The 24,520-nt window shown below is 38.7% G+C and overlaps 1 protein-coding gene across 2 annotated transcripts in view; it reads left to right on the top strand.

Moving 5' to 3' along the window:
* Positions 1–23,813, top strand: part of TOR1AIP2 (torsin A interacting protein 2) — a 39,028-nt gene extending 15,215 nt beyond the window's left edge. For both annotated transcript variants that reach the window (XM_011989580.1, XM_011989587.1), the window contains 4 exons: positions 10,360–10,539; positions 13,692–14,210; positions 17,096–17,197; positions 17,909–23,813. In XM_011989580.1, the coding sequence (XP_011844970.1) occupies positions 10,506–10,539; positions 13,692–14,210; positions 17,096–17,197; positions 17,909–18,660 (1,407 nt within the window). In that variant the 5' untranslated portion in view covers positions 10,360–10,505 and the 3' untranslated portion in view covers positions 18,661–23,813. The remainder of the gene's footprint in view (positions 1–10,359; positions 10,540–13,691; positions 14,211–17,095; positions 17,198–17,908) is intronic.
* Positions 23,814–24,520: the final 707 nt, after the last annotated feature.

The following is a 24,520-nucleotide window of genomic DNA, read 5'->3' on the forward strand; positions in this document are numbered from 1 at the left end:
CAAGCCGTCCTCCTACCTCGGTCTCCCAAGGTGCTGGGATTACAGGCGTGAGCCACCCCACCCGGCCTAGGATCCATGTTTGCTTTTTATCGTTAGGATTTTTTTTTTTCCAATGAGTACAATATGACTTCTTGTTGTAACAGACATTTTAATCCCTAGGAAAGGCTGGAAGTAGAGAGCAAAAGTCTTTCAAGTCTGTCTTTTATTTGGAAATCAAGTCTTTCCAAAAAATCTCTAGCAGATTTCTTCTTATATCTCATTATAAAGTATCAGTTTACAAGGGAGCCAGCCTGGGAAAGCTTGGCAAAGGGGAATAGGGTTATCATTTCCTGGGTAGGGCACATTGCCTCCATTGAAAAAATCAGGGCTCTTTTTTTTGTTTGTTTTTTTGACAGAGTCTCGCTGTCTCGCCCAGGATGGAGTGCAGTGGCATGATCTCGGCTTACTGCAACCTTCGCCTCCTAGGTTCAAGCGATTCTCCTGCCTCAGCCTCCCGAGTAGCGGGGATTACAGGTGCCCGCCACCACACCTGGCTAATTTTTGTGTTTTTAGTACAGACGGGGTTTCACCATGTTGGCCAGGCTGGTCTTGAACTCCTGACCTCAGATGATCTGCCTGCCCTGGTTTCCGACAGTGCTGGGATTACAGGTGTAGCCACTGTGCCCGACCAGGGCTCTTTTAGCAAGGAAAACGTGAGGAATGAATGGCTATTGGTGTGCAGCAAATCATACTTGCTACGTGTTGTGAAACCTGAAGTTATTTGTTAGTCTGTATGAAGAATGTACCCCAGAGATGTACCCTGTATCTGCCTTATGTCTCTTACAGTGGAGGTTCTCTCCTGTTATATTGCTGAATAAACTACGTGAACTGCTAAATTGACTGAAGACTAGTTAGTTTATCACTAACTCTTTAATGAAGAATTTCACTATCCTACAGTTCTTCCTAAAAAGTGAAAATTTACTTTAAGTGCTTTTAAGAATAGTATTATGATCAGTATTATTGCCCCTAAATTTTTTAATTATTAGAGAATGCTTATGTTGTAAGGACATATACAAAGAAACATTCTACAAATATGAAAATTTAAATATCAGCAAAATAGAGAAAAGGTCTTTGTTTTTGTTTTAGTCAATCTCTCCATTAAATAGTAAGATCAGATTAAAAGGATTTATACCATTGATTTCTCAAATCAATACCTAAACAGTATCTGTGAGAGCTTGTTTAAAAATGGAGATTTCTTGGTCTGCTTTAGAAATTTTGATTCCTCAGGTTGCTTGTAGGGCCCAGGAATCTGCATATTATAAAAAACACCTCATGCTGAGTGCAGTGGCGTGTACCTGTTACCACGGCTACTTTAGAGGTTGAGGCAGCAGGATCACTTGAGCCCAGGAGCTCAAGACCAGCCTGAGCAAGATAGTGAGACCCCTGTCTTTTTCAAAAAGAACAACAAAAAGATATAAATAGTGCCTTTGGAGATTCTGACGCAGGTGCTCTCTAGACCATACTTTGAGAAATGCTGTAGTAATACGTCCATAGTGTTTACTTATCTGGCTTAAAAGGGTGGGAGCAGAATACTCATAATACTGCAAGATAGTACCATTTATTTGGTAATACTGGTAATGTAAAAAGAGGTTTCATGTCAGACTGAAGATTACTCTTGATAATTTAGGTCATAACTGAGCCACATTTTTCTCATTAATTAATCAGGAATGTTTCTGTCCTCTTCACAAACAGTTTTGTTTGGTGTCATTATAAACTATGTGAATATATGGGCCAGAAAAATGAATAAAAAATATTAATTTTAATATTAAGAGGGTTACTTTGCCTTCAAACATTATCACATACCTGTTATATGGTAAGCTGTCAGAAATCAACATCATGTAGTAGAGCTCATAAAATTGAGCAAAGGAGAAAATTGAGGAAGCCTTTGAACAAAGCTTTTCACCTTAGGTCTTTCTAGTATGTCTTCATATGGCTTAAAATATTGCAGGTTATTCTAAAATACTCTATAGTTGATATGAATAATGAATTTTATTAAAACACAAATGCTGTGTTGGTAAAATTAATTGTAATGACAAATGATCTGGAGGGTTATCCAGTGTTTTAAATAGTGTGAGCTACACTCGTCTCTATTTTTATAGCGTGGAAGAGTTGGTAATATTGCTTATATGTTATGGTAGCATTTCTAAAATCACCATTATAACTAGTTCCTGTTATTTTATGGCAGACCTGGTAGTGGAAAGGTTAATGGAAACATGCAAGGGCAGACTGGAAAGAAAATATATCCACCAAAGAGGTAGCTGTCGGGAGATGTGAGTGAGTGAGGTAAGATTCGTCTCTGAGTCACAGGTGAAGGAAGCCCAGGCAAACAAGAAGGCGGAAATGAGTCCATGGCATCCAAAGAATATGTTGCAGTCCACGTGTCATAGCTGTCTGTAAAAGTGAGATGAGCTGTAGCCCTTTCATCTCTCCAGTCTCCCTGGCAACCCTGAGTCTCCATGGAATTTTGGGGACACAGCTTGAAAACTGCTTTTTATAGAGGCAAAATAATGGCCTTGCAGCCAGCTGGGTTTGTATTCTAATTCTGACACTATTAAATGACCTTAGGCATTTTAACCTCTCTGTACCTAGTTTCTTCATCTGTGAAAAAGGTTGTGTAATAATACCCACCTCATACTGTTGTGAGGTGTAAGTGCAATAACATATACCGAACATATGGCACATACTAAATCTTCAGGACGAGGAAAGATGTAGGGCAAGAAAGCAAAAGCAGAAGTCATAACTGGGGAATAATGTAGAGTCTTACTTGTTTTGTTTTGTTTTTGAGAGAGTCTCGTTTTGTCACCTAGGCTGGAGTGCAGTAGCGCCTTCATGGCTCACTGCAGCCTTGACCTTCTGGGGTCAAGTGATCCTCCCACTTCAGCCCCCTAAGTAGCTGTGACTACAGGTTTGCACCACCACACCCAGCTAATTTTTGTATTTTTGTAGAGATGGAGTATCGCCATGTTGCCCAGACTGGTCTTGAACTCCTGGCTTCAAGCAGTTCGCTCACCTCGGCCTCCCGAAGTGCTGGGATTATAGGCATGAACCACCATGTCCACCGAGTCTTAGTTTTAGAACAAGGATTAAAGCCAATTGTTTGAACTGATGCTGAATTATTATAAACTTATTGGCTGGTGGCTCACACATGTAATCCCAGCACTTTGGGAGGCTGAGGCAGGAGGATGGCTTGAGTCCAGGAGTTCAAAACAAGCCTGAGCTATAGTGAGACCCTCCAACTCTACAAAAAAGTTTTAAAAATAAAAAAAAATTAGCTGGATGTGGTGGCATGTGCCTGTAGTCCCAGCAACTCAGTAGGCTGAGTTGGGAGGATCATTTGAGCCTCAGTGAGCTATGAGTTTGAGGCTGCAGTGAGCTATGATGGTACTACTGCCCGCCAGCCTGGGCAACAGAGTGAGGCCCTGTATCTAAAAACAAAAACAAAAAACTTCTTAAATCTCTCCTGATGAAGGACAAGATTGGTTTTGGGATGAGGTTGAGCCTGTGGCATAAGTCAAATGGTCTTAGGTGTAAAGATTAAAAGGCCTGGAGGGGTGGATGACGCAAGGCAGATTTTTGTCACAATGTTTAGGCCCATTTTATAATCTTAATTATGGTAGATATAATTGCTATATGTTTTATATCACCTGAGACTTTCCAAAACACTGAAATAAATTCCTGAAGTGGCAGGTCCCTGAAAAGGAAAAAGAAAAGAAATAGAGAAAAGTTGAAGGATATATACAAATTCACTCAGTTCATATGTGCTAGAGTCACAATTCAAACCTAGATTTAAGTATTCCAGAGTCAAGGTGCTTGTGGTATGCTTAATACAAGTTTTTTAAAGTGTCATGGTTAGGTCCCACAGCTAGACTACCTGAGTTCAAATCCTGACTGCCCTCAGTAGTCACGTGTTCTTGGGTAAGGTTCTTAACTTTTCTGTATCTCAGTTTCCTCATCTCTAAAATAGTAGGAATATTAGTAGTCTACACCTCATAAGATTGTTGTGAAGATTAAATGAGTTAATAAAGTGCTTTGAATGATGCCTGGCACAAAGAAGGCACTCAATAAATAATACTTCTTATAGTTGTTGTCTATGCTTTATATGTTACTCGTTTTCATAGCAGGATTGTAACTACTTGTTTCAGGGCCAAGATATCGATTTCTTTTTATTCCTAGAGCCTAAAATGGCATCATTCACTAAAATAAAATTGTGTTTAAAAATAAAGATATATACTCAATTCTACCCCAACTGTCATACATTTGTCATGATGGCATTTATATCTAAACTACCATCCTGGAATGGCTGATTATTTTGTGCTCTTCTTGGCTGCTAAACTTCTAATTTCCTTCTCCATTTAAAAAATGGTCTTAGTACTTTCTGATACCTACCCTGCCTCCCCTCCCCAGGTTTTCCCCAGGTCACCATCCCCTCCCCTCTTTTTCACTGGTCCTCATGGCAATGCTAGCAGTTTGCAGGATGGAGTGGAGGATGGGTAAGGTCCTTTTGCTCTCCCAGCTCTGATTTTGTTCTCAAAGGCAGCTTTTCCGTGTCCTGTCTCTTCCCAGCTGGTTGTGACAAAATGTCTAGGAGGCCGTGGTAGAAGCGTACTCTGTAATGTAAGGTCATTGCATGTAGGCTCAAAGAGTTTCCATTACAGGTCTTTCCTTTTGATACTTAATTTTTTTACGGAGACTAATTTATTTTATTACTCATTTAAAAAGGCAGTAACTACATCAAACATATAGAAAAGTGCAGAGAATAATATAACAAGATCTGTGCCCAGATCTCAAATATATGAACATTTTATCACATTTACCTCAGTTTTTATTTTTTTTAAGGAAACTTTATGTGTACAGTTGACACCCTCTTATTCCTTGCAGAAGCAAGCCCTAAATGGAAGTTGATGTGTATCCTTTCCATTTATGTATTTATGTTTTGTTATAAATTTATATATGTAAATAATGCTGTACATTATTTTCTGTACATGTACATGCTGTACATATCACTCTGTAATGACAAAAAATGGAATACTTTCAAACCTTCATTAGTATCAAATATATATACATACACATACATATATATGTATGTACATATATTTATTTTGTTTGTTTTTTTCCCCCGAGACAGGGTCACTCAGGCTGGATTGTAGTGGCGTGATCTTAGCTCCCTGCAGCCTTGAACTCCTGGGCTCAAGGGATCATCCTCCTTAGTCTCCTGAGTAGCTGGGATTACAGGCATGTGACACCATGCCTGGCTAATTTTTAAATTTTTTTTGTAGAGACATCATCTCATTATGTTGCCCAGGCTGATCTTGAACTTCTAGACTCAAGCAATCCTCCCGCCTTGGCCTCCCAAAGTGTTGTGAAGATTAAATGAGTTAATACATAAAGTGATTTAAATGCTGCCTGACACAAAGAAGGCACTCAATAAATAGTAACTTTTATAGTTGTGTGTGCCTTATATGTTACTTGTTTTCGTAGCAGAATTGTAACATCCTGGCTTACATGTGTGAGCCATCATACCTGGCCCAAATTTAGAAACGTGTAATATGTACTGAATCGTAGTTAGCCTTATAGCACTTAATATTGTATGTTGGAACCTTCTAAACTTGGTTATGTAACTTCAACGCAAAAGTCATCTGGTATACCACACAATGTCACCTACCGGGTAGTCAAAGCGTTTACCATTTTACAGTGAGTGAGATGAAGCAGAAAGGGTACATCTTAGAAGACAGAGCACAAGGCAGCCACATTTACAGAGGAAGCAGTGAGGTAAATGTGTCCCTCTTAGAGAAGTACCAAGAAATAAAAATTAAGCAAGGCATCCCTCAGCCGGCCATCTAGTATGTTCTCCATAAATGGAGAATAAAACCTTACAGCCTTAACCTGTTACAAGCCTTGATGGAGACAACTAAAGCAAAATGATGCAAGTTTTGCTGCAGATTTCAGGGTCACAGGGAGGTGGAAATGACTGTCAGTGATGAGGCTACATTTTATTTAAGTAGAAATCTGAATCACTATAACCGCCATGGATAGAGCACTGAACACCAATATTTCGTAATTGAACTTGCAAGGGATTCACTCAAAGTGAATGTCTTCCGTTGCCATGTGAAGCACACAGGTCTCATCAGTTCCTTGTAGGAGATACTATCAAAAGCATCTATTTTGGGACATGCTTATGGAGTGTTTTTCCCTACAGCTAAAGAAAGCTCCAACTACCCCATTTTCCTTCAGGATGAGGCTCTGCCTCACTTCCATTATGCAGTCCTGAGGTTCCTAATGAACGCATATCCTGATAGGGATCAGACACTGTTCAAAAGATTGACCTGCCTGGCTGAGCGCGTTGTCTCATGACTGTAATCCCAGCACTTCGTGAGGCTGTGGCGGGCAGATCACTTGAGGCCAGGAGTTTGAGACCAGCCTGGGCAACATGGTGAGACCCTGTGTATACTAAAAACACAAAAATTAGCTAGGCATGGTGGTACGCACCTGTAGTCCCAGCTACGAAGGCTGAGGCATGAGAATTGCTTGAACTTGGGAGTTGGAGGTTGCAGTGAGCCGAGATTACACCACTGCACTCCAGTCTATGTCATAGAGCAAGATTCTATCTTGGAGAAAAAAAAAAAAGAAAGATTGACTTGCCTCTGGAACAGTGGCCTCCAGATCTCTCAGATACCCTGCCATGTGATCTTATCTGAGGATTTGTCAATAACTCTTGTTTGTCCCACTTCTTGCACTGTGAGGGAAATGCCATTTCAACTATAAACAGTGATGATATATTACAGAAGGTCTGAATGAAGTGGGCTATAGGATCTACGTGTGCTTTGTGACAGGAAAAGTGTATGTTAAGCATTTGTAAGATTATAGAAATATCTGTGATGGCACCTTTGCAGATTCTTTTGGACTGCAACTTAGTAACCAAGTAATATATTTTTGAAAGCCCTCAGTTCTGTTTGTTTGCCATAAAGTTTATTGAGGATAATCTATGTCACATACAATTAACGTACAGATTTTAAGTTTGATAACAAATGGAACCACCACCTCAGTAAAGATATTAAACATTTTTTTTTTCTTTTTTGAGACGGAGTTTCGCTCTGTCGCCCAGGCTGGAGTGCAGTGGCGTGATCTTGGCTCACTGCAACCTCTGCCTCCTGGGCTCAAGTGATCCTCCCACCTCAGCAGCTGGGACTACAGGTATGCACCACCACGCCCGGCTAGTTTTTGTTATTTTTTTTTGTAGAGATGGGGTTTCACCATGTCCAGGCTGGTCTTGCACTCCTAAGCTCAATTAATCTGTCTGCCTTGACCTCTGAAAGTGCTGATATTACAGGTGTGAGCCATTGTACCTGGTCATCAGTACTTCAGTGCTGTAATTTTACAACTTTTAAAGATAATCTAATTTATTTGAATTGCTATGTATAATATTACATTGTAAGAATATGACAATTTTTCAAACCCACTTTCTTATTAATGAACATACAGATTTTCTCATTTTTCCTCATTTTAAACAATACAGCAGTGGATATTTTGGGGCATATGAATGAGTTTCTCTGTTATATGTCTAAAAATGGAGTTGCTGATTTGTAGAATATGTTTGCCTTAATTTTCTTTGCCATATTTCTCTCTGAAGTTGTAATAACAGTTTACTTGTCATTGGGGTTGTATTTCCTTAACTAGTCTTTTTTCATATTCATTATGTTTTCGTATTTCCTCTTTGTTGAACTGCTTGTTCATCCCTTTACCCACTTTTTCATAGCATTATTTGTCTTGTACTGATTTGTGGAATTCTTTATGTGTTCTCGATATTAACTCCTTACTGGTTTTATATGTTGCAGATGTTTTTCTAGTCAGAGACTTATCTTTTAATTTTGATACCTTGTGTAGAAATTAAAAATTTTTTAATGGGGTCACGTTTGTCAAATTTTACTTTCTGGTTTGTGTATTGTATATCTTATTTAAGAAACCCTTGCAATTATAAAGATATTTGATATTCTCAAAGTTTAAAAGTTTTACTTTTTACATTTAGGTCTTTAATATGGACTTGATTTTTATCTGAAGTAGGAGACAGAAATCTAATTTTCCCCCCATTTGAATAGTCAGTTGTCCCCAAACTATTTATTCACTAATTCATTATTTCCCTTTGCTGAATTAGCCAATTTCCTTATGTATGTATGCTGCGTATACTTCTTTACTCTCTATTCTGTATATTGTTTGTCTATTCCTGTGCCAGTGTTCCATTGCTTTTATTACTTTAAGTTTTTTTTTTTTTTTTTTGGTGACGGAGTCTTGCTTTGTCACCCAGGCTGGAATGCAGTGGTGCAATCTGGGCTCACTGCAACCTCTGCCTCCTGGGTTCAAATGATTCTCCTGCCTCAGCCTCCTGAGTAGCTGGGATTACAGGCATGCACCACCATGCCTGGCTGATTTTTGTATTTTTAATAGAGATGGGGTTTCACCATATTGGCCAGGCTGGTCTCGAACTCCTGACCCTTGGGTGATCTGCCTTTCTCAGCCTCCCAAAGTGCAGGAATTACAGGCATGAGCCACCATGCCCAGCCTACTTTTAAGTTTAAAGAAGGTTTGATATCTGGTAAAGATTGCCCCCTTCTTCTTCAGAATTATGCTGACTCTTCTTGATCCTTTGCTGCTCTTTTTGAATTTTAGGATCAGCTTTTCCATTTCACTAGAAACCAACAATTATCAAAAAACTTGAGATTTTGTTTCAAATTGCATTAAGTTTGTAGATTAATTTGGAGAAAATTGGCATCAATGGTTTTGAGTCTTATTGGCTACTCATGATATATTTTTCTGTTTACTTATGTCTTTTTTATATACTTCAATAAAGTTCTGTATTTTTCTCTCTAAAGTTGTGTTTTAAAGAAACAGCTTTATTGAGGTATAATTTACATACCATAAAATTCACCACTGTCTAAAGATCTTGCATATCTCTTGTTGGATTTAATACTAGGTATGTTTTAGTTTTTATTCTAGGTTCCTTATGGTTATTGTGAGTAGCATCTTTGCTTTTGAAAATTTTTGTTATTGGTACATAGGAAACTTTTAACCTATTTTCTTGGTTTTGGCTGGCAGGAAAAATTTTTTTAAAGAAACTTGAAAAGGACTGGGGACTTTTTATTTTCTGTCATGAGCTAGGATAGGAGAGAAAACTTCATTGCAACATATGATGGCTTGAAAGCCCAGTCCCAGGAGCTTGAAGAAGATAAAAGCAGTGATAAGGAACCCTCCAAACACTTATGCTAAGTGTTCACAGTGGCAGAAAGAAGAGTCTGTCCCTAACTCTTCTCTTCCCTTCCAGTTTATCTATGGCATCACTCTTTATTTATACATTCATTTATTTTTTCATATGCTTTTAAGTTAAAATACGGAGTTCTTACTATACACTAGGCACCGTGTAGGCATTGGGGATGAAAGTTTTTAATGTGTAAAATTAAATTTTACAAAAGAGTACTGAGAAAAATATAAAGACGGCAAGTTGGCTAGCCTCCCAGCTAGGCTGTCAAAAAACTATAACACTTCACACAGGTTTTTCTTATATATTTTTGTATTTAAGCCTCATAGGTATCATTATTCTCATTTTTATAGGGAATGAATGTTAAGTAACTTTACTGATCAATTTGTTTTTGACAAAAAATAAATTAACTACAAAATATGATTTTTAATTGCTTATAAAGTGCCTTTGATTTTGATTCCTTTTGTGTAAATCTTAATAATTTTCTTTGTCTTTGAGCATTGCATAAAAAGGCATTGTATAAAAGGATATCTGTCTCCATATTTTACGAAAGAATACTTCAAGAGAACCACTTCAAAGTCAGTCCACATGTGTAGTGGTACACCTCACAGCAGCCATCTCAGTTTGTGGGAACCTCCTGTGCCTTGTTACTTTTTAATATAAGTGAAAGCTTCTGATAGGCAGACTGTGAGAAAATCATCTGGGACAGAAATTGAAGACATGCAGGAAATCTGCAGTGATTGTTTCAGCAATGACTTAAATTTCTACGCTTAGATTTATTTTTTAATTCAAGCTATTCTCTTGAAGATTCTGGTCACTTGATCTTACTTTTTATACTCTTTCAACTATTCTGGAATGTATTAGGAGATTATGAAATTCATGAAAGATTAACAATCGAACTTTTTTCAATAGTCTAGGATTTGGAGTATGATTCTCATGAAAGGAACTTTTCTTCACGCAAAAAAGTTTCAGAGAGGAATGTTACTCAAACTAAACATATTTAATAAAGCTGATACTTGCATTTCTCCCTTGTATGGATAAAAAGTCATTTAATTTTTTTCATTTTGTTTTAGTCACTGTATATATGGCTTATTTCCTGGGTCCACGGGAAGCATGAGTCTGTTGGGACTTGGGGCAAGAAGAAGACAAGACATCTTAACAAGGAAAACCAAGCACTAAAAAAAGTATCCCCCCAACTCTGAAGAGATAGAGCATAAACATGGCCGACAGTGGACTTAGGGAACCTCAAGAGGGTAAGACTGATTTGTCTAGCACTGAGGGTGCTGCTGTAGGAAACCAGGGCTGTGCAGAGAGAGAAAATCTCTGACTAAAATCTGAGGTTTTGAAGTAAAAAAGCTAATTCAGTGGATTCATTTGTTTTTATTATACTTATTCTTTCAAATTTACTGAATTTACTATAATGTGAACCCTAATTATAATATAAGGAAGATAAATGTTTTAGAGACTCTAATAGTAGGGACTTACAGTAATAGAAAAATGCAATGCTCTATTTAGAAGGGATCTTTCTTTCCTTTTCTTTTTTTTTTTTTTTAATGTCACCCAGGCTGGAGTGCAGTGGCGTGATCTCAGCTCACTGCAACCTCCGCCTCCCGGGCTCAAGTGATTCTCATGCTTCAGCCTCCAGAGTAGCTGGGATTACAGGCACCTGCCACCACACCCAGCTAATTTTTGTGTTTTTAATGAGACGGGGTTTTGCCATGTTGGCCTGGCTGGTCTCGAACTTCTGACCTCAAGTGATCTACCCGCCTTGGCCTCCCAAAGTGCTGGGATTACAGGCATGAACTACCACTCCTGGCCTTAGATCTTTCAGTTATGGGTAAGAATTAAATTTTAGTTCATCCTGCTTATATTTTATATAGGAGATAAAGGCAAAATATGAAATAGATTTTCCAGAAGAGAAAGAGGACATTTATTTAAAATCTTTGTTATGGGAGTTAAAAAATATATTAAAGTAGAGGCCAGGTGCGGTGGCTCACGCCTGTAATTCCAGCCCTTTGGGAGACCGAGGCAGGTGAATCACATGAGGTCAGGAGTTCGAGACCAGCCTGACGAACATGGAGAAACTCCGTCTCTACTAAAAATACAAAATTAGCTGGTTGTGGTGGTGCATGCCTGTAATCCCAGCTACTTGGGAGGCCGAGGCAGGAGAATCGCTTGAACCCGTGAGGTGGAGGCTGCAGTTAGCTGAGATCGGGCCATTGTACTCCATCTAGCCTGGGCAACGAGAGCGAAACTCTGTCTCAAAAAATAAATATAAGAGTAGAATAGTATAATGAACCCCTATGCACTCAACATCCAGCTTCAACTGTTACCAACATAATGCTGATCTTGTTGCCTGCCCTGGATTATTTTAATGTACATCCATGATATTACATCATTTTATTTGTAAATAGTTTACATCTCCTAAAGATAGATTCTTCGTAGATTATTTTTTTTTAAATAACCAAAATATCATCACACCTAAAAAAATAGACTAACAATTATTCCTTCATGTCATCTCATATCCTGTCATTATTCATATTTCTCAAAGTGTCTCATAATTTGTTTTTTCTTGACAGTTGGGCCACACATTACATTTGATTTCTTATAGCTTCTAGGTTGTTCTTTTTTAAAGTTGTATTATAGAAAATTTCAGGGCCAGGCTGGGTGGCTCACGCCTGTAATCCTAGCACTTTGGGAGGCTGAAGCAGGTGGATCTCAGGTCAGGAGATCGAGACCATCCTGGCTAAGACGGTGAAACCCCGTCTCTACTAAAAATACAAAAAATTAGCCGGGCGTGGTGGTGGGCACCTGCTACTCAGGAGGCTGAGGCAGGAGAATGGTGTGAACCTGGGAGATGGAGCTTGCAGTGAGCCGGATCGCGCCACTGCACTGCAGCCTGGGAGACAGAGCAAAACTCCGTCTCTAAAAAAAAAAAAAAAAAAATTAAAACGCATAGAAAAGTAGACAGAGATAAAGCGAACCTCTGTGTACCCATTAAACAGCTTCATATGCTATCAACATATAGCTAACATATAGTGGAGTAAAGAAAAAAACACGAAAACATATGGCTAATATGGTTTCATCCATATGCCCTCATTTCTCCCTTCCCCTATGTTGTTTAGTTGAAGCAAATCCTGGCTATCCATAATTTTAGTAATAAATACTTGAATATATCTCTGAAAGAGGATTCTTTTTAAAAAATGTAATTACAATACCTTTATCACACCTAAAAAGATGAATCATAAATCCTTCATGTCATCAAATATCTGGCATTCAGATATTCCTGATTGTGTCATAAATATTTCTTTAATGATTGGCTTTTTCGAAACTGGATCTAGACATCGTAGTCCACATATTGTATTTGGTTGATGTGTCTCTTAAGTCTCTTAATCAATAAGTTAAGAGACTCCTGTTTTCCCCTTTTCTTGCCATTTATTTTAATTTCTTACTGTTTTTTATTTTTATTTTTATTTTTTCATTTTTTTTGAGATGGAGTTTCGCTCTTGTCGCCCAGGCTGGAGTAAAATGGCGTGATCTTGGCTCACTGCAACCTCCACCTCCCGGATTCAAGCGGTTCTCCTGCCTTAACCTCCCGAGTAACTGGGATTACAGGCACCCGCCACCACGCCTGGCTAATTTTTTATATTTTTAGTAGAGATGGGGTTTCACCATGTTGGCCAGGTTAGTCTTGAACTCCTGACCTCAGGTGATTCACCTGCCTCAGCCTCCCAAAGTGCTGGGATTACATGCATGAGCCACCATGTCTGGCCATTCTCACTTTTATTAAAGAAACAAAGTCTTTTGGAATTTCCCACCTGCTGGGTTTTACTGATTATATTCTTGAGGCATAATTTAGTGTATTCCTCTATCCCTGTATTTCTTGGAAACTGGTAGCTCTAGAAGCTTATCAGATTTAAGTTCAGTTGTTTGGCAAGAATACTTCCTAAGTGGTCTAGAGTACTTCTTACTGCATTGTATTAGGAGGTTAATGACATCTGTTTGGGTTTCGCTGTTTTCATGATGTGAATTCAGATTGGTCACTGGGTTCAGCAGTTGTCAGTCTGGCTCATCCACCATAAAAGTCCCCATCAGCCTTTTGCATAAGGTTTTGCTACCATTGATGAGCATTACCTTTCATTAGGGAAGAGGATATATTTAATATAACCAAAAGTTGGTTCTGTCATATAAATTGTTTTATATTAGTGTCATTTTGTATTTATTAACGTAAGTTTTTTGTTGCTGTTTTAATCACCTTTAGTGGGAGCCAAGAGAAATAATGTTTAGGAAGAGTGTCTTGTAAACCATGAAAATCTATGTAAATATTATTAAACAGGGAGCTTTTTAAAATATAAATTTATGGAGAATTTTTTCCAATAAAAATTATAAATTTTTGTCTCAATAGACTCTCAAAAGGATTTGGAAAATGATCCATCAATAAATTCTCAGGCACAGGAGACCACAATCATGGCAAGTAATGCTGAGGAAGCTCAGACCCTACACTCTGCCTGTGATCTTAGCAAAGACCACCAAAGGGTGGAGACAGTGGGTCCGGAAAGTGCAGATACAGGTGATAAATCCGAAAGTCCAGATGAAGCAAATGTGGGGAAACATCCAAAGGATAAAATAGAAGATGAGAACAACCAGAGTTTTCTGGATGGTGAAAAAGGGCATCACCTCCCTTCAGAAAATCTGGGTGAAGAACCCTTGGATCCAGATCCCAGCCCTTCTCCAAGTGACAAGGTAGGAAGAGCAGATGCACACTTAGGGAGCAGCTCTGTGGCCCTCCCTAATGAAGCAAGTGACGGAACTGGAGCATCTCAGGAACCACCTACTACAGACTCCCAGGAGGCCCAGAGTCCTGGTCATTCCATTACAGGGCAAGAGGGCGAGGATACACTGAGGAGGCGACTGCCGGCCCCAGGTAAGAGAACCCCTGAACTACTCTCCTGTTTTGTATTGCTCTGTTAACTGAGAAAACAGCAGAAGTCAGAGGCCGTCTTTCCAGAGAACTTTTGTCTATCTTTCATAGGATTAAGGCCTTTGGGCCTTGCCCAAGCTCACACAGAGCCATATGACTGAGTTGATTTTAGAATGAGTTTTCTCATCTAGGCTAGCTCATTCCACTGTATTAAGTTGCTTCCTACACATAAACTGCATTTCTAAGCAATGTTTTTATTAACTGTTTATATTGATGTGATATGACAAAAAGGGGCATGACTTTTAAAAAATTCGCTTCTAGTTTTTTATTTCTTATGAGAATATTTTGACATAATTTTAAAAATCTTTTACTTTTTGGTAAACTAACTGTTACATAAAGCAAGACATGGGTATAGTTAAAAATGAGCATTAATGGGACAGTGTCCTTAACTCAGTCATGTTTCAGTTTTATAGGACTTTGAGTAAGTCAGTTAGTTTCTCTATACCTGGTTTTTTCTGCCTATATGTTAAGAGGAACGAGCATGTCTTCCCTGATGAAGGTAAGCGTTGCAGGGTGCTAAATCCTTAACAGGAACTCAAGAGGTGTGAATTCTGGTTGTGGCCCTACCACTTGCTAACTTGGGTGACCTTGGGAAAGTCTCTTCCCTTCCTGGTGCTTCAATTTCCTATTTGTAAAATGAAGAAGTTGGATAAGATGATATCCAGGGATTCTTCTAGGTGTCACCTTCTGTGATTGTGTGTGGATTTGTATTTTATAAGCGCTCTGAAGAGCTCAGTCTGAAATGCCCATTTGCCAGTGCAAAAGAATATAAAATATAAGACACTCTGTTCATCAGGGACTTCAGCAAGGGCTAGTAATTCATGTTTCACTGCAAATCAATGACTAATCTCAAATATATGTTTTATTTATTAATCATTAGAATAATCTGTAACTTCAGTGAAGGCAAGGACTGTGTCACTGTCATTCATTGTGTATCTCTGGCACCTGGCACATAGAAACACCTTTATAAATTTTGTCAAATGAATGAATGTGATTTGTATGGACCATGACCTGTGTCAGAATTTCACTGTTATGAGCTAGGTGCAATTACTTATGCCTCTAGTCCCAGTTACTTGGGAAGCTGAGTTGGAAGGATTGCTTGAGCCCAGGAGTTTGAGCCTGCAGTGTGCTGTGATCACCCCTGTGAATAGCCACTGCATTCTAGCTAGCCTGGGCAATGTAGTGAGACCCCATCTCTTTAAAAAAATTCACTGTTAGGCAGGTTCACTGTGAGTAGAAAAAAATATTGTTTAAAAAAATCCAGTTTAGGCCAAGAGCAGTGGCTCACTCCTGTGATCCTAGCACCTTGGGAGGCCAAGGCTGGTGGATCACTTGAGGCTAGGAGTTCAAGACCAGCCTGGGCAAAATGACAAAAACCCATCTCTCCAGTAAACACAAAAACAGCTGCGTGCACTTGTAGTCCTCAGGAGGCTGAGGTGGGAGGATTGCTTGAGCCCGGGAGGTTGAAGCTGTGGTGAGCCGAAATTTCACCACCATACTGCAGCCTTGGTGACAGAGTGAGACCCTGTCTTTTAAAACAAAAATGCAGTTTATGTATGGAAAGCAACTTACTATAGTTGAATGAAGTTATCTGTACTCTAAGAGATGAGAAACCTTGTTTTCATCTCAACTTAGCTACATCTCCTTATGTGACCTTGGGTAAGATCTTCCCTGTACCTTTTTTCATGATAGGTTAAGTAGTGCAGCCGGGGTATGTGTCCATTATAGATCCTTTCAGTTCTGAAATTCCATGATATGATATTTTAAGAACCTACTTTTTGGGGTGATATGAGCAATCCTTTATAAGTGAAGATGATCCTACTTATCTGTGCTAATAGAAGTACCTGGCTGGGGTTAAGCACAAATTTAGAGTCTAGTGTGATTTAGCTTAGAGTGCTAAAAATTGTTGCCCGTCTTTTCACCCACATATTTTAAGCTTGGCGTGCCCACCCTACACCTGGATTTTTACATATTTTGTGAATTTTCTTCACCTTATATTCCTTGCTTTGTATATCTCCTTCACTAAGAGTTTCAAATTTGCTTTTATAAGCTATTTTGCAACTGTACAGTAATCTCTCCTATCTCAGAACTTAGTGCTTCTGTTATTTTTATATTTGGGGTCTTGAGGGACCATGTGAAACTCGAACACTGGAATTAGAGCACAATTACCCTGTGAAGTTGAATCTCGTGTATAGTCAACATTTCTTAAATCCCTTCTTAATTTTATACATTTTGCTGAATCACATTTTAGGTAAGTTTGGCCGCAGTATTTAAATGTCTTTGTCTTTGATATAAGAGGCAGTGAGGAATTGTGAATATAGCAACATTATCCTTGAATGAATTTCACAGCATTTCATTTTATTCTTCTAAGTAAAATAAGAGTAATAGTCTTAAAGAAAAGACAGGAAAAATGTTAACTTTGGTTTTTTTTGAGGTAGAGTCTTGCTCTGTCCCCCAGACTGGAGTGCAGTGGTGTGATGTCGGCTCACTGCAACCTCTGTCTCCCGGATTCAAACGATTCTCCTGCCTCAGCCTCCCGCGTAGCTGGGATTACAGGCACCCACCATCATGCCTGGATAATTTTTGTATTTTTAGTAGAGAAAGGGTTTCACATTTTTGGCCAGACTGGTCTTGAACTTCTGACCCCAAGTGAGCCACCTGTCTCAGCCTCGCAAAGTGCTGGGATTATAGGTGCGAGCCACCGTACCTGGCTAAGGTACAGAAATCCTTTTAGTCAAATCATTGTTTGGTTTGGTGAGAGATATAAAGGTATACATACTGTCATTAGTGTACTGCCTAAAAATAATATTGATTCTTTTCCTCTCCAGAGGCTGGAAGTCATCCACAACAAACACAAAAATTGGAAGAAATTAAAGAGAATGCACAGGACACCATGAGACAGATTAATAAAAAGGGTTTTTGGAGCTATGGTGAGAACAAACCTGGTTTTACTGCAGTGTTGATTCACATTCAGAAATCCTCAGTGAAAATGCCTAGAAAACTAGCAGATTTAAACAGTTTTAACATTGTGTTTACTACATACACTTATTTAATGATTGGTAGTAAGTCATAGTAAAATAGAAAAATAGAGTTTTAGGGATTTTTCCCTTAAGGGTACTGGCTGATATTTTGCTGTGATTAACAAAATGGAATTTCTCACAGTAGGAAAAGCTTTTCCTAAATCAGAAACAAAAACTGCCTTTCTAATTAGAGAATATTAAATTTTCAAGTGCATTTTAAAGTTATGACTCCTAAAAAAAAATGGTCAGCTATAGGTAGTAGGTGCATTGAGAAGATAGAAGAAAATCTTGATCACTTACGTCTAAATTACATCATTATTTATAACAACAAATACATAGACTCAGCTTTTACCTTTTATTTTTTTAAATTTTTTACTGAGTACTTAACTCTTCCATGAAGGTTTTGTCTTTCAACAAAGATATCTTCAAATAATTAAATCTGAGAAGAGATTAGAGAAGAGGTACTTCTGGTGGATTAAAAGTTTAAACAATTTATGCAAAAGAAACTTATTGCTCCTAGTAAAACCTGATGGTATTTCTGCCTCATTTTAGTTTACCATAGGCTTTGTTTCTGGCTTGTGTTCTCTGTAATTTTCTGTTCTTTTCTCACTCTTTTGACAGGCCCTATCTTTCTTCTCTTCCTGGTTGTGGCTGTTGTGGCAAGGAATAGCTACTATTCCTCTCCAGCCCAGCAAGTGCCCAAAAATCCAGCTTTGGAGGCCTTTTTGGCCCAGTTTAGCCAATTGAAAGATAAATTTCCAGGCCAGAGTTCCTTCCTGTGGCAGAGAGGACGGAAGTTTCTCCAGAAGCACCTCAATGCTTCCAACCCCACTGAGCCAGCCACCATCATATTTACAGCAGCTCAGGAGGGAAGAGAGACCCTGAAGTGCCTGAGCCACCATGTTGCAGATGCCTACACCTCTTCCCAGAATGTCTCTGCCATTCAGATTGATGGGGCTGGAAGGACCTGGCAGGACAGTGACACGGTCAAGCTGTTGGTTGACCTGGAGCTGAGCTATGGGTTTGAGAATGGCCAGAAGGCTGCTGTGGTACACCACTTCGAATCCTTTCCTGCCGGCTCCACTTTAATCTTCTACAAGTATTGTGATCATGAGAATGCTGCCTTTAAAGATGTGGCCCTGGTCCTGACTGTTCTGCTAGAGGAGGAAACATTAGAAGCAAGTGTAGGCCCAAGGGAAACTGAAGAAAAAGTGAGAGACTTACTCTGGGCCAAGTTTACCAACTCTGACACTCCCAGCTCCTTCAACCACATGGACTCAGACAAGTTGAGTGGGCTGTGGAGCCGAATTTCACACCTGGTACTGCCAGTCCAGCCAGTGAGGAGCATTGAAGAACAGGGGTGCCTTTTCTAAAGCTAAGCACAAAGTTGGTTATAGAGGGTGTATGTTTATGAAAAAGTTTGTTTAAAGGCCTTTCATTTATATGGAAGGAGGTTGATAAAATAGGTTGAGGAAATAGCCTGAAAAACAAAAATGAGCTTATTTTAGAAACAAGTTTTTATTTTTTACTTCTTGTAAAATCTTTCTAATCTAAGCCTTGACAAAACTAAAAATTAACTGACTTTTTTTCTTTGCCTTTTGGACCAAATCAGGTTTGAAGTATGGATGATATATATGAGAATTTTTTTAAAATTCTAAAATATAGCAACATTGCACAGGAAGATACTCTTACTTCTTAGAGTAACTACAGAGTGATTTTTTTTTCTTGAGTGAGCCTCTGAAGAGCCTTTTGGATGCTGTTTGGACTTGGATGAAAGCAATTAGAATTATGAAGCAATGATCACTTTTAGAAAATTTTTCTATCACATGTTGAATATTTTCAAAACCTCACTTTAATAATCTAAAGTTATGGGATTATATCTTATATTAATTTTACAGTTTTGAGGAGTATGATAAAAGAAATAAGAATTCAAACCATTAAGTACCTACCTATACTACATGTAAGGCACTGTGCTTTTATTCCATTCAGCTGAGGTATAAGTGTACCTCAGTACAGAATAAGCAGCTGTACTCAAACATTCTTAAAAATGAGAACCAATGGGGAAATTGTTTATAATCATTGGAAATGAAGAAATTCCAATTGGCTATATCTTTACTTCAGCTTTTCTTGAATGATTTACAGCAGTAATTTTCAAACTGTGTCTACTGGCACCCTTCCCCTTTGTATCAGAGCAGTTCTGCTTTTAACTGTTTTATATGTCAGGCTCTATGAGATTTCATTGGAACAAAGAGTTTCACTGATACTCAAGTTTGAAAACCATTAAGTGAAAAAACATCTTAGAAGATAGGAAATATGTAAAAAAATTGAATGTATTAAATCTTATGAGTAGGAAGATGAAATACAGGTTTATCATATAGATATATTGTTTATGAACACTAAAGATCTATACATGAACAGCAGAATGTATAAGCTAGCATTTACTAGCATGTCTCTGATGCTTTTGTTCATTTCTGTTAGTCATCATTTTTGTCCCCTCTGCATGGAATTTTATACTTGTCTAGGGTGAGAGTTTGTAGACTTTCAGCAGAACATATTTTAATAACCAATTTATTTGTTTTATTTTAAAAAATTATTTTTGAATAACCAATTTAATAGTAAATTTTATATGAACACTTGGCATAACTTTACCAAACAGTTTATTTCTATGCAGTGATGGAACATTATGTAATACAGCTCATTTCTTGACCACCTAGTTATAGAAGTACCATTAAGTTAAAAATTAGAGAAATCCAAGAGATGTTATACTTAATGAGAGGAAGCAGAAATGGTGGGTAGATTCTCAGAGGTTTTGATGTTCAGTAGTGACTGTTGGACCATGTTCTGTGATTGTAAGAAATATTGAAAACAGTTTGTATGGAGACAGTAGGTGATTAGCATTTGAGCTCTGAAAGCAGAACTCTAGTAAAATGATCTCGACCTAACAAAGGGTCTGTTCTATTATATAGACTATTCCCATAATCCTGGAATGTTTCAACTAGGTTTTGGCCTCTCCATTATATGAGCTCATGTATATATTTAAGAAGTCTGATTAAAGTATGGAAAGATTTTAGGAAACACTAAGACAATACAGGCATCTTTATTGATACCTAAAAAGTTTACAATTGAGTAATTGCTTAATTGAGTGTAGGGGCATACCTGAAGGAAGAATTTGCATTTGGGACTTTGAAGGAATCTTCCAAGAGATTTGGGAAAAGACCTGAACAAAAAGTTAAAGCATAGTGAATGTAATATAAATGTCAATCCAGTATAAAAGCAGAGGAAACGAAGGAAAATATATACCATATGCACATTTTTTCTGTCTTTTTAGATCTTAGATGCTAACATTACATCCACAAAACCAGTGTTGCCTTGTACAACTATTATATTGGCCTGCTGACCTGTGCTACCTCAGATCTGTAAAGGAACCAGTATGACGCATATTCTTGTTTCGTCATTCGGTCGAATATGGTTTTTCATCATTTCCTTTCAAAATAATTTAGAAAAATAAATTTCTAAAGTCACAATGGCTTTTATTTAGCCTTTTTAAAAACACTTTTCCTTCCATGTGTAGTGCAATCAATTGAGAGTGTTGTCAGTTTTCTGTCCACTATTTCAAAAGTCGTTTTTTTTTTTAGATGGAGTCTCACTCTGACTCCCAGGCTGGAGTGCAGTGGCTTGATTATAGCTCACTGTAGCTTTAAACTCCTGGGCTCAAGCAATCCTCCCACCTTAGCCTCCTGAGTAGCTGGGACTACAAGTGCATACTACCACACCACTCTACCACTCTGTTTTGTATAGAGACAGGGTCTCACTGTGTTGCCCAGGCTGGTCTTGAACTCCTGGCCTCAAGTGACCCTCCCACCTCGGCCTCCCAAAGTGTTTGGATTACAGATGTGACCCAATGCATCCAACCTCAAACTTTTTTTTTTTTCTTTTTTTTTTTTTAGAGAAGGTCTTGCTCTGTCACCCAGGCTGAAATGCAGTGGCGCAATTTCACCTCACTGTAACCTATGCCTCCTGGGTTCCAGTGATTCTTGTGCCTCAGCCTCCCGAGTAGCTGGGATTACAGGCACACACCACAATGCCCAGCTAATTTTTGTATTTTTATTAGAGATGAGATTTTGCTGTGTTCTCCAGGCTGGTCTCGAACTCCTGGCCTCAATTGATCTGCCCACCTTGGCCTTTCAAAGTGCTAGGATTATAGGCATGAGCCACCACACCTGGCCTCAAAAATCATTTTTAAAAGAAGCAGTATATTAGCTCTGGGTCTTCTCATTACTAAAATGACTTTTTAAACATGATACTATATTTTATAAATGTACAGATAATTCAAATCTATTATCTAATGTGTTCTCTTAGGTTAATTTCTATTTGTTTCTATTCTTTGTGTGTGTGTGTGTGTGTGTGTTGAGACGGAGTCTTGCTCTGTCACCCAGGCTGGAGTGCAGTGGCGCAATCTCGGCTCACTGCAAGCTCCGCCTCCCGGGTTCACGCCATTCTCCTGCCTCAGCTTCCTGAGTAGCTGGGACTACAGGTGCCTGCCACGACATCTGGCTAATTTTGTGTGTGTGTGTTTTTAGTAGAGACAGGTTTTCACTGTGTTAGCCAGGATTGTCTCCATCTCCTGACCTCGTGATCCGCCCGCCTCAGCCTCCCAAAGTGCTGGGATTACAGGCGTGAGCCACCGTGCCTGGCCTATTCTTTACATTTTTTAAGGTTTCAGATTTTCTTTTGTGTGTCTAGTGATTCATCTTTTATTGGCATAGATAATTTGCTTATTTGACTTAGAAAAATGATTTGTAGGCATACAATATCGTACATGATACCTAAACATTGCCATTTAGTTACTCTCCTAGAACAACTTTCATTACGCTGTCTATTAATATAAATTACCTCTTGAGTAATCCCAGAATCATAGAACCAATTGGTGGAATCAGAAACTGTCTTTGGACTTGAGGTTTTTCTTCCCTTAGGGTAAATTTTAGGTTTTCTGGTTAGTTTCCAGGGTTGGCAGAGAAGTTCATATCACTAAAGGGGTTCATATCACTAAAATAGTAATGCTAATTTGTTTCATATTTCTATTTTAAAAATCAATAAATTTCAATACATTTCATTTGAAGCCCCCAAGTTTATGGTGGTTAGTGAGGCTCAGCATGCCGGTAATCCACCATTCTCTCAGCTAATGACTCCACTAAATAGTGCCAGCCACTGAGATGGTTTTGACCTTTTAAACAACTTTTTTTTTTTTTTTTTTTTTTGAGACAGAGTTTCTCTCTTGTCCATGCTGGAATGCAATGGTGCGAACTTGGCTCACTGCAACCACCACCTCCCAGGTTCAAGCCATTCTCCTGCCTCAGGCTCCCAAGTAGCTGGATTACAGGCATGTGCCATCACGCCCAGCTAATTTTTGTATTTTTGGTAGAGACAGGGTTTCCCCACGTTGGCCAGGCTGGTCTCGAACTCCTGACCTCAAGTGATCTACCCGCCTCGGCCTCCCAAAGTGCTGGGATTACAGGTGTGAGCCACCGCACCCAGCCTAAACAGCTTTTAATTACTTGATTTATACTTTATTAAAGACAGGAAGCACAATGAGCAGTGATATTAAAATATAACAAATATAGCATGGGAAAGTGATAATTATTCAGATGATCTTCACCAGCACGGCATTTGTGTATATCTGTCCAAACTCTACGCCACATAGCAGGTCTCTGGCACTTCAAAAATGGATGTTAAATAGAAAATAATAAATAATAGCTGATTAGGGTAATCATTTATTTAATCGGAATAAAGATTATATCCATAAAATTTACTTGCAGAGAAATACTTTGTTTGAAAGACAGGGTCTCGCTCTGTCACCCAAGCTATGGTGCAGTTGGCACAATCACGGCTCACTGCAACCTGGACCTCCTGGCCTCAAGGGGTTGATCCTCCTACTTCAGGGATTACAGGCACACGCCACCATGCTCGGCTAGTTGAGAAGTACTTTCAAATAGCAACATGAAGCCTTTCTTTTATCATTTGAAAATAAAACATAGTTGTAAACATAAACCAGTATGTCTTTGTAAAGCCAGTAATATATCATTTTATAGGAGCATTGTCTTCTTGTGTTTTTCAAGTTGACTATGTAGTTCTATGTCAGTCTCCATTTTAATATCTCGTTTGTCAAGCTGAGCATATTTCATTTTGAAATGTAGTTGTTGAGAAGTCATGGTGGTTTTTTGTTTTTCACAATTCAAGTAGCTTGAACACTTGTCCAATGGGAAAGCTGATGCTTATCTTTGTGGCAAATGCTTGGTTGAATAATATATTTGCAAAGATGTTAATTCTAGAGAGAGCAAAATAAAGTTGAGATGTCTGTAAAACAGTTTCTCCAGATGACTTTAAGCCTTATTTTTGTAAATTTATGTTAAATTTTAGGTGTTAAGTTGTGAAATACCTAATGATATGGGCCTAAATTTGCCTCATTCGGACCAGACGGGGCTATTAAAATTCATTTCGAGCTAATAAACTGTGCTATAACTTCTTTGTATTATTATTATTATACTTTAAGTTCTAGGGTATATGTGCACAACGTGCAGGTTTGTTGCATAGGTATACATGTGCCATGTTGGTTTGCTGCACCCATCAACCCGTCATCTACATTAGGTATTTCTCCTAATGCTGTCCCTCCCCCAGCAGGCCCCGGTGTGTGATGTTCCCTGCCCTGTGTCCAAGTATTTTCTTTGTGCAGTTCCCACTTGCGAGTGAGAACATGCCATGTTGGTGAACTGTGCTATAACCTCTGTATCTCTATAGGCCAATCCAAATGGCCTGAGAACACAATCAGTATCCCCTAATCTGCAAAGAGGTAAATACCTTAGTCTTCAGTACCTTTCCTTCCAGTATTATCTGCGTTATCTGTGTCCTCTTGCTTTGATGTCTTGAAAAGCCCATAAATTGGTGCTTATTTGGCAAATGGTCTCCTGCTTTTCCTCACTGAGGCTTATAAACTAAATTTGCCTTTGGCTAAGAGCAGTTACATGAACCAAAAAGAACATTTTAGACTTGGGAAGCAACAGGCTGAGTCACATTGCAAGGGGCAGAGTTGGCCAGGCCCCCAGGCAGTCACAGCCCTACTCCCTGTGTTGCTTCTAGGCCTAAGGACGCATCAACACAAAGCTCTGGGCAGTTCCTCCTGGTTCATCAGAGAGCACAGGAAATTTAAACCCATTTGCCTTTCCTGTCATAGAAGAA

Source organism: Mandrillus leucophaeus, unplaced genomic scaffold (assembly GCF_000951045.1).
Source record: "Mandrillus leucophaeus isolate KB7577 unplaced genomic scaffold, Mleu.le_1.0 Scaffold1097, whole genome shotgun sequence".
Lineage (NCBI taxonomy): Eukaryota > Metazoa > Chordata > Mammalia > Primates > Cercopithecidae > Mandrillus > Mandrillus leucophaeus.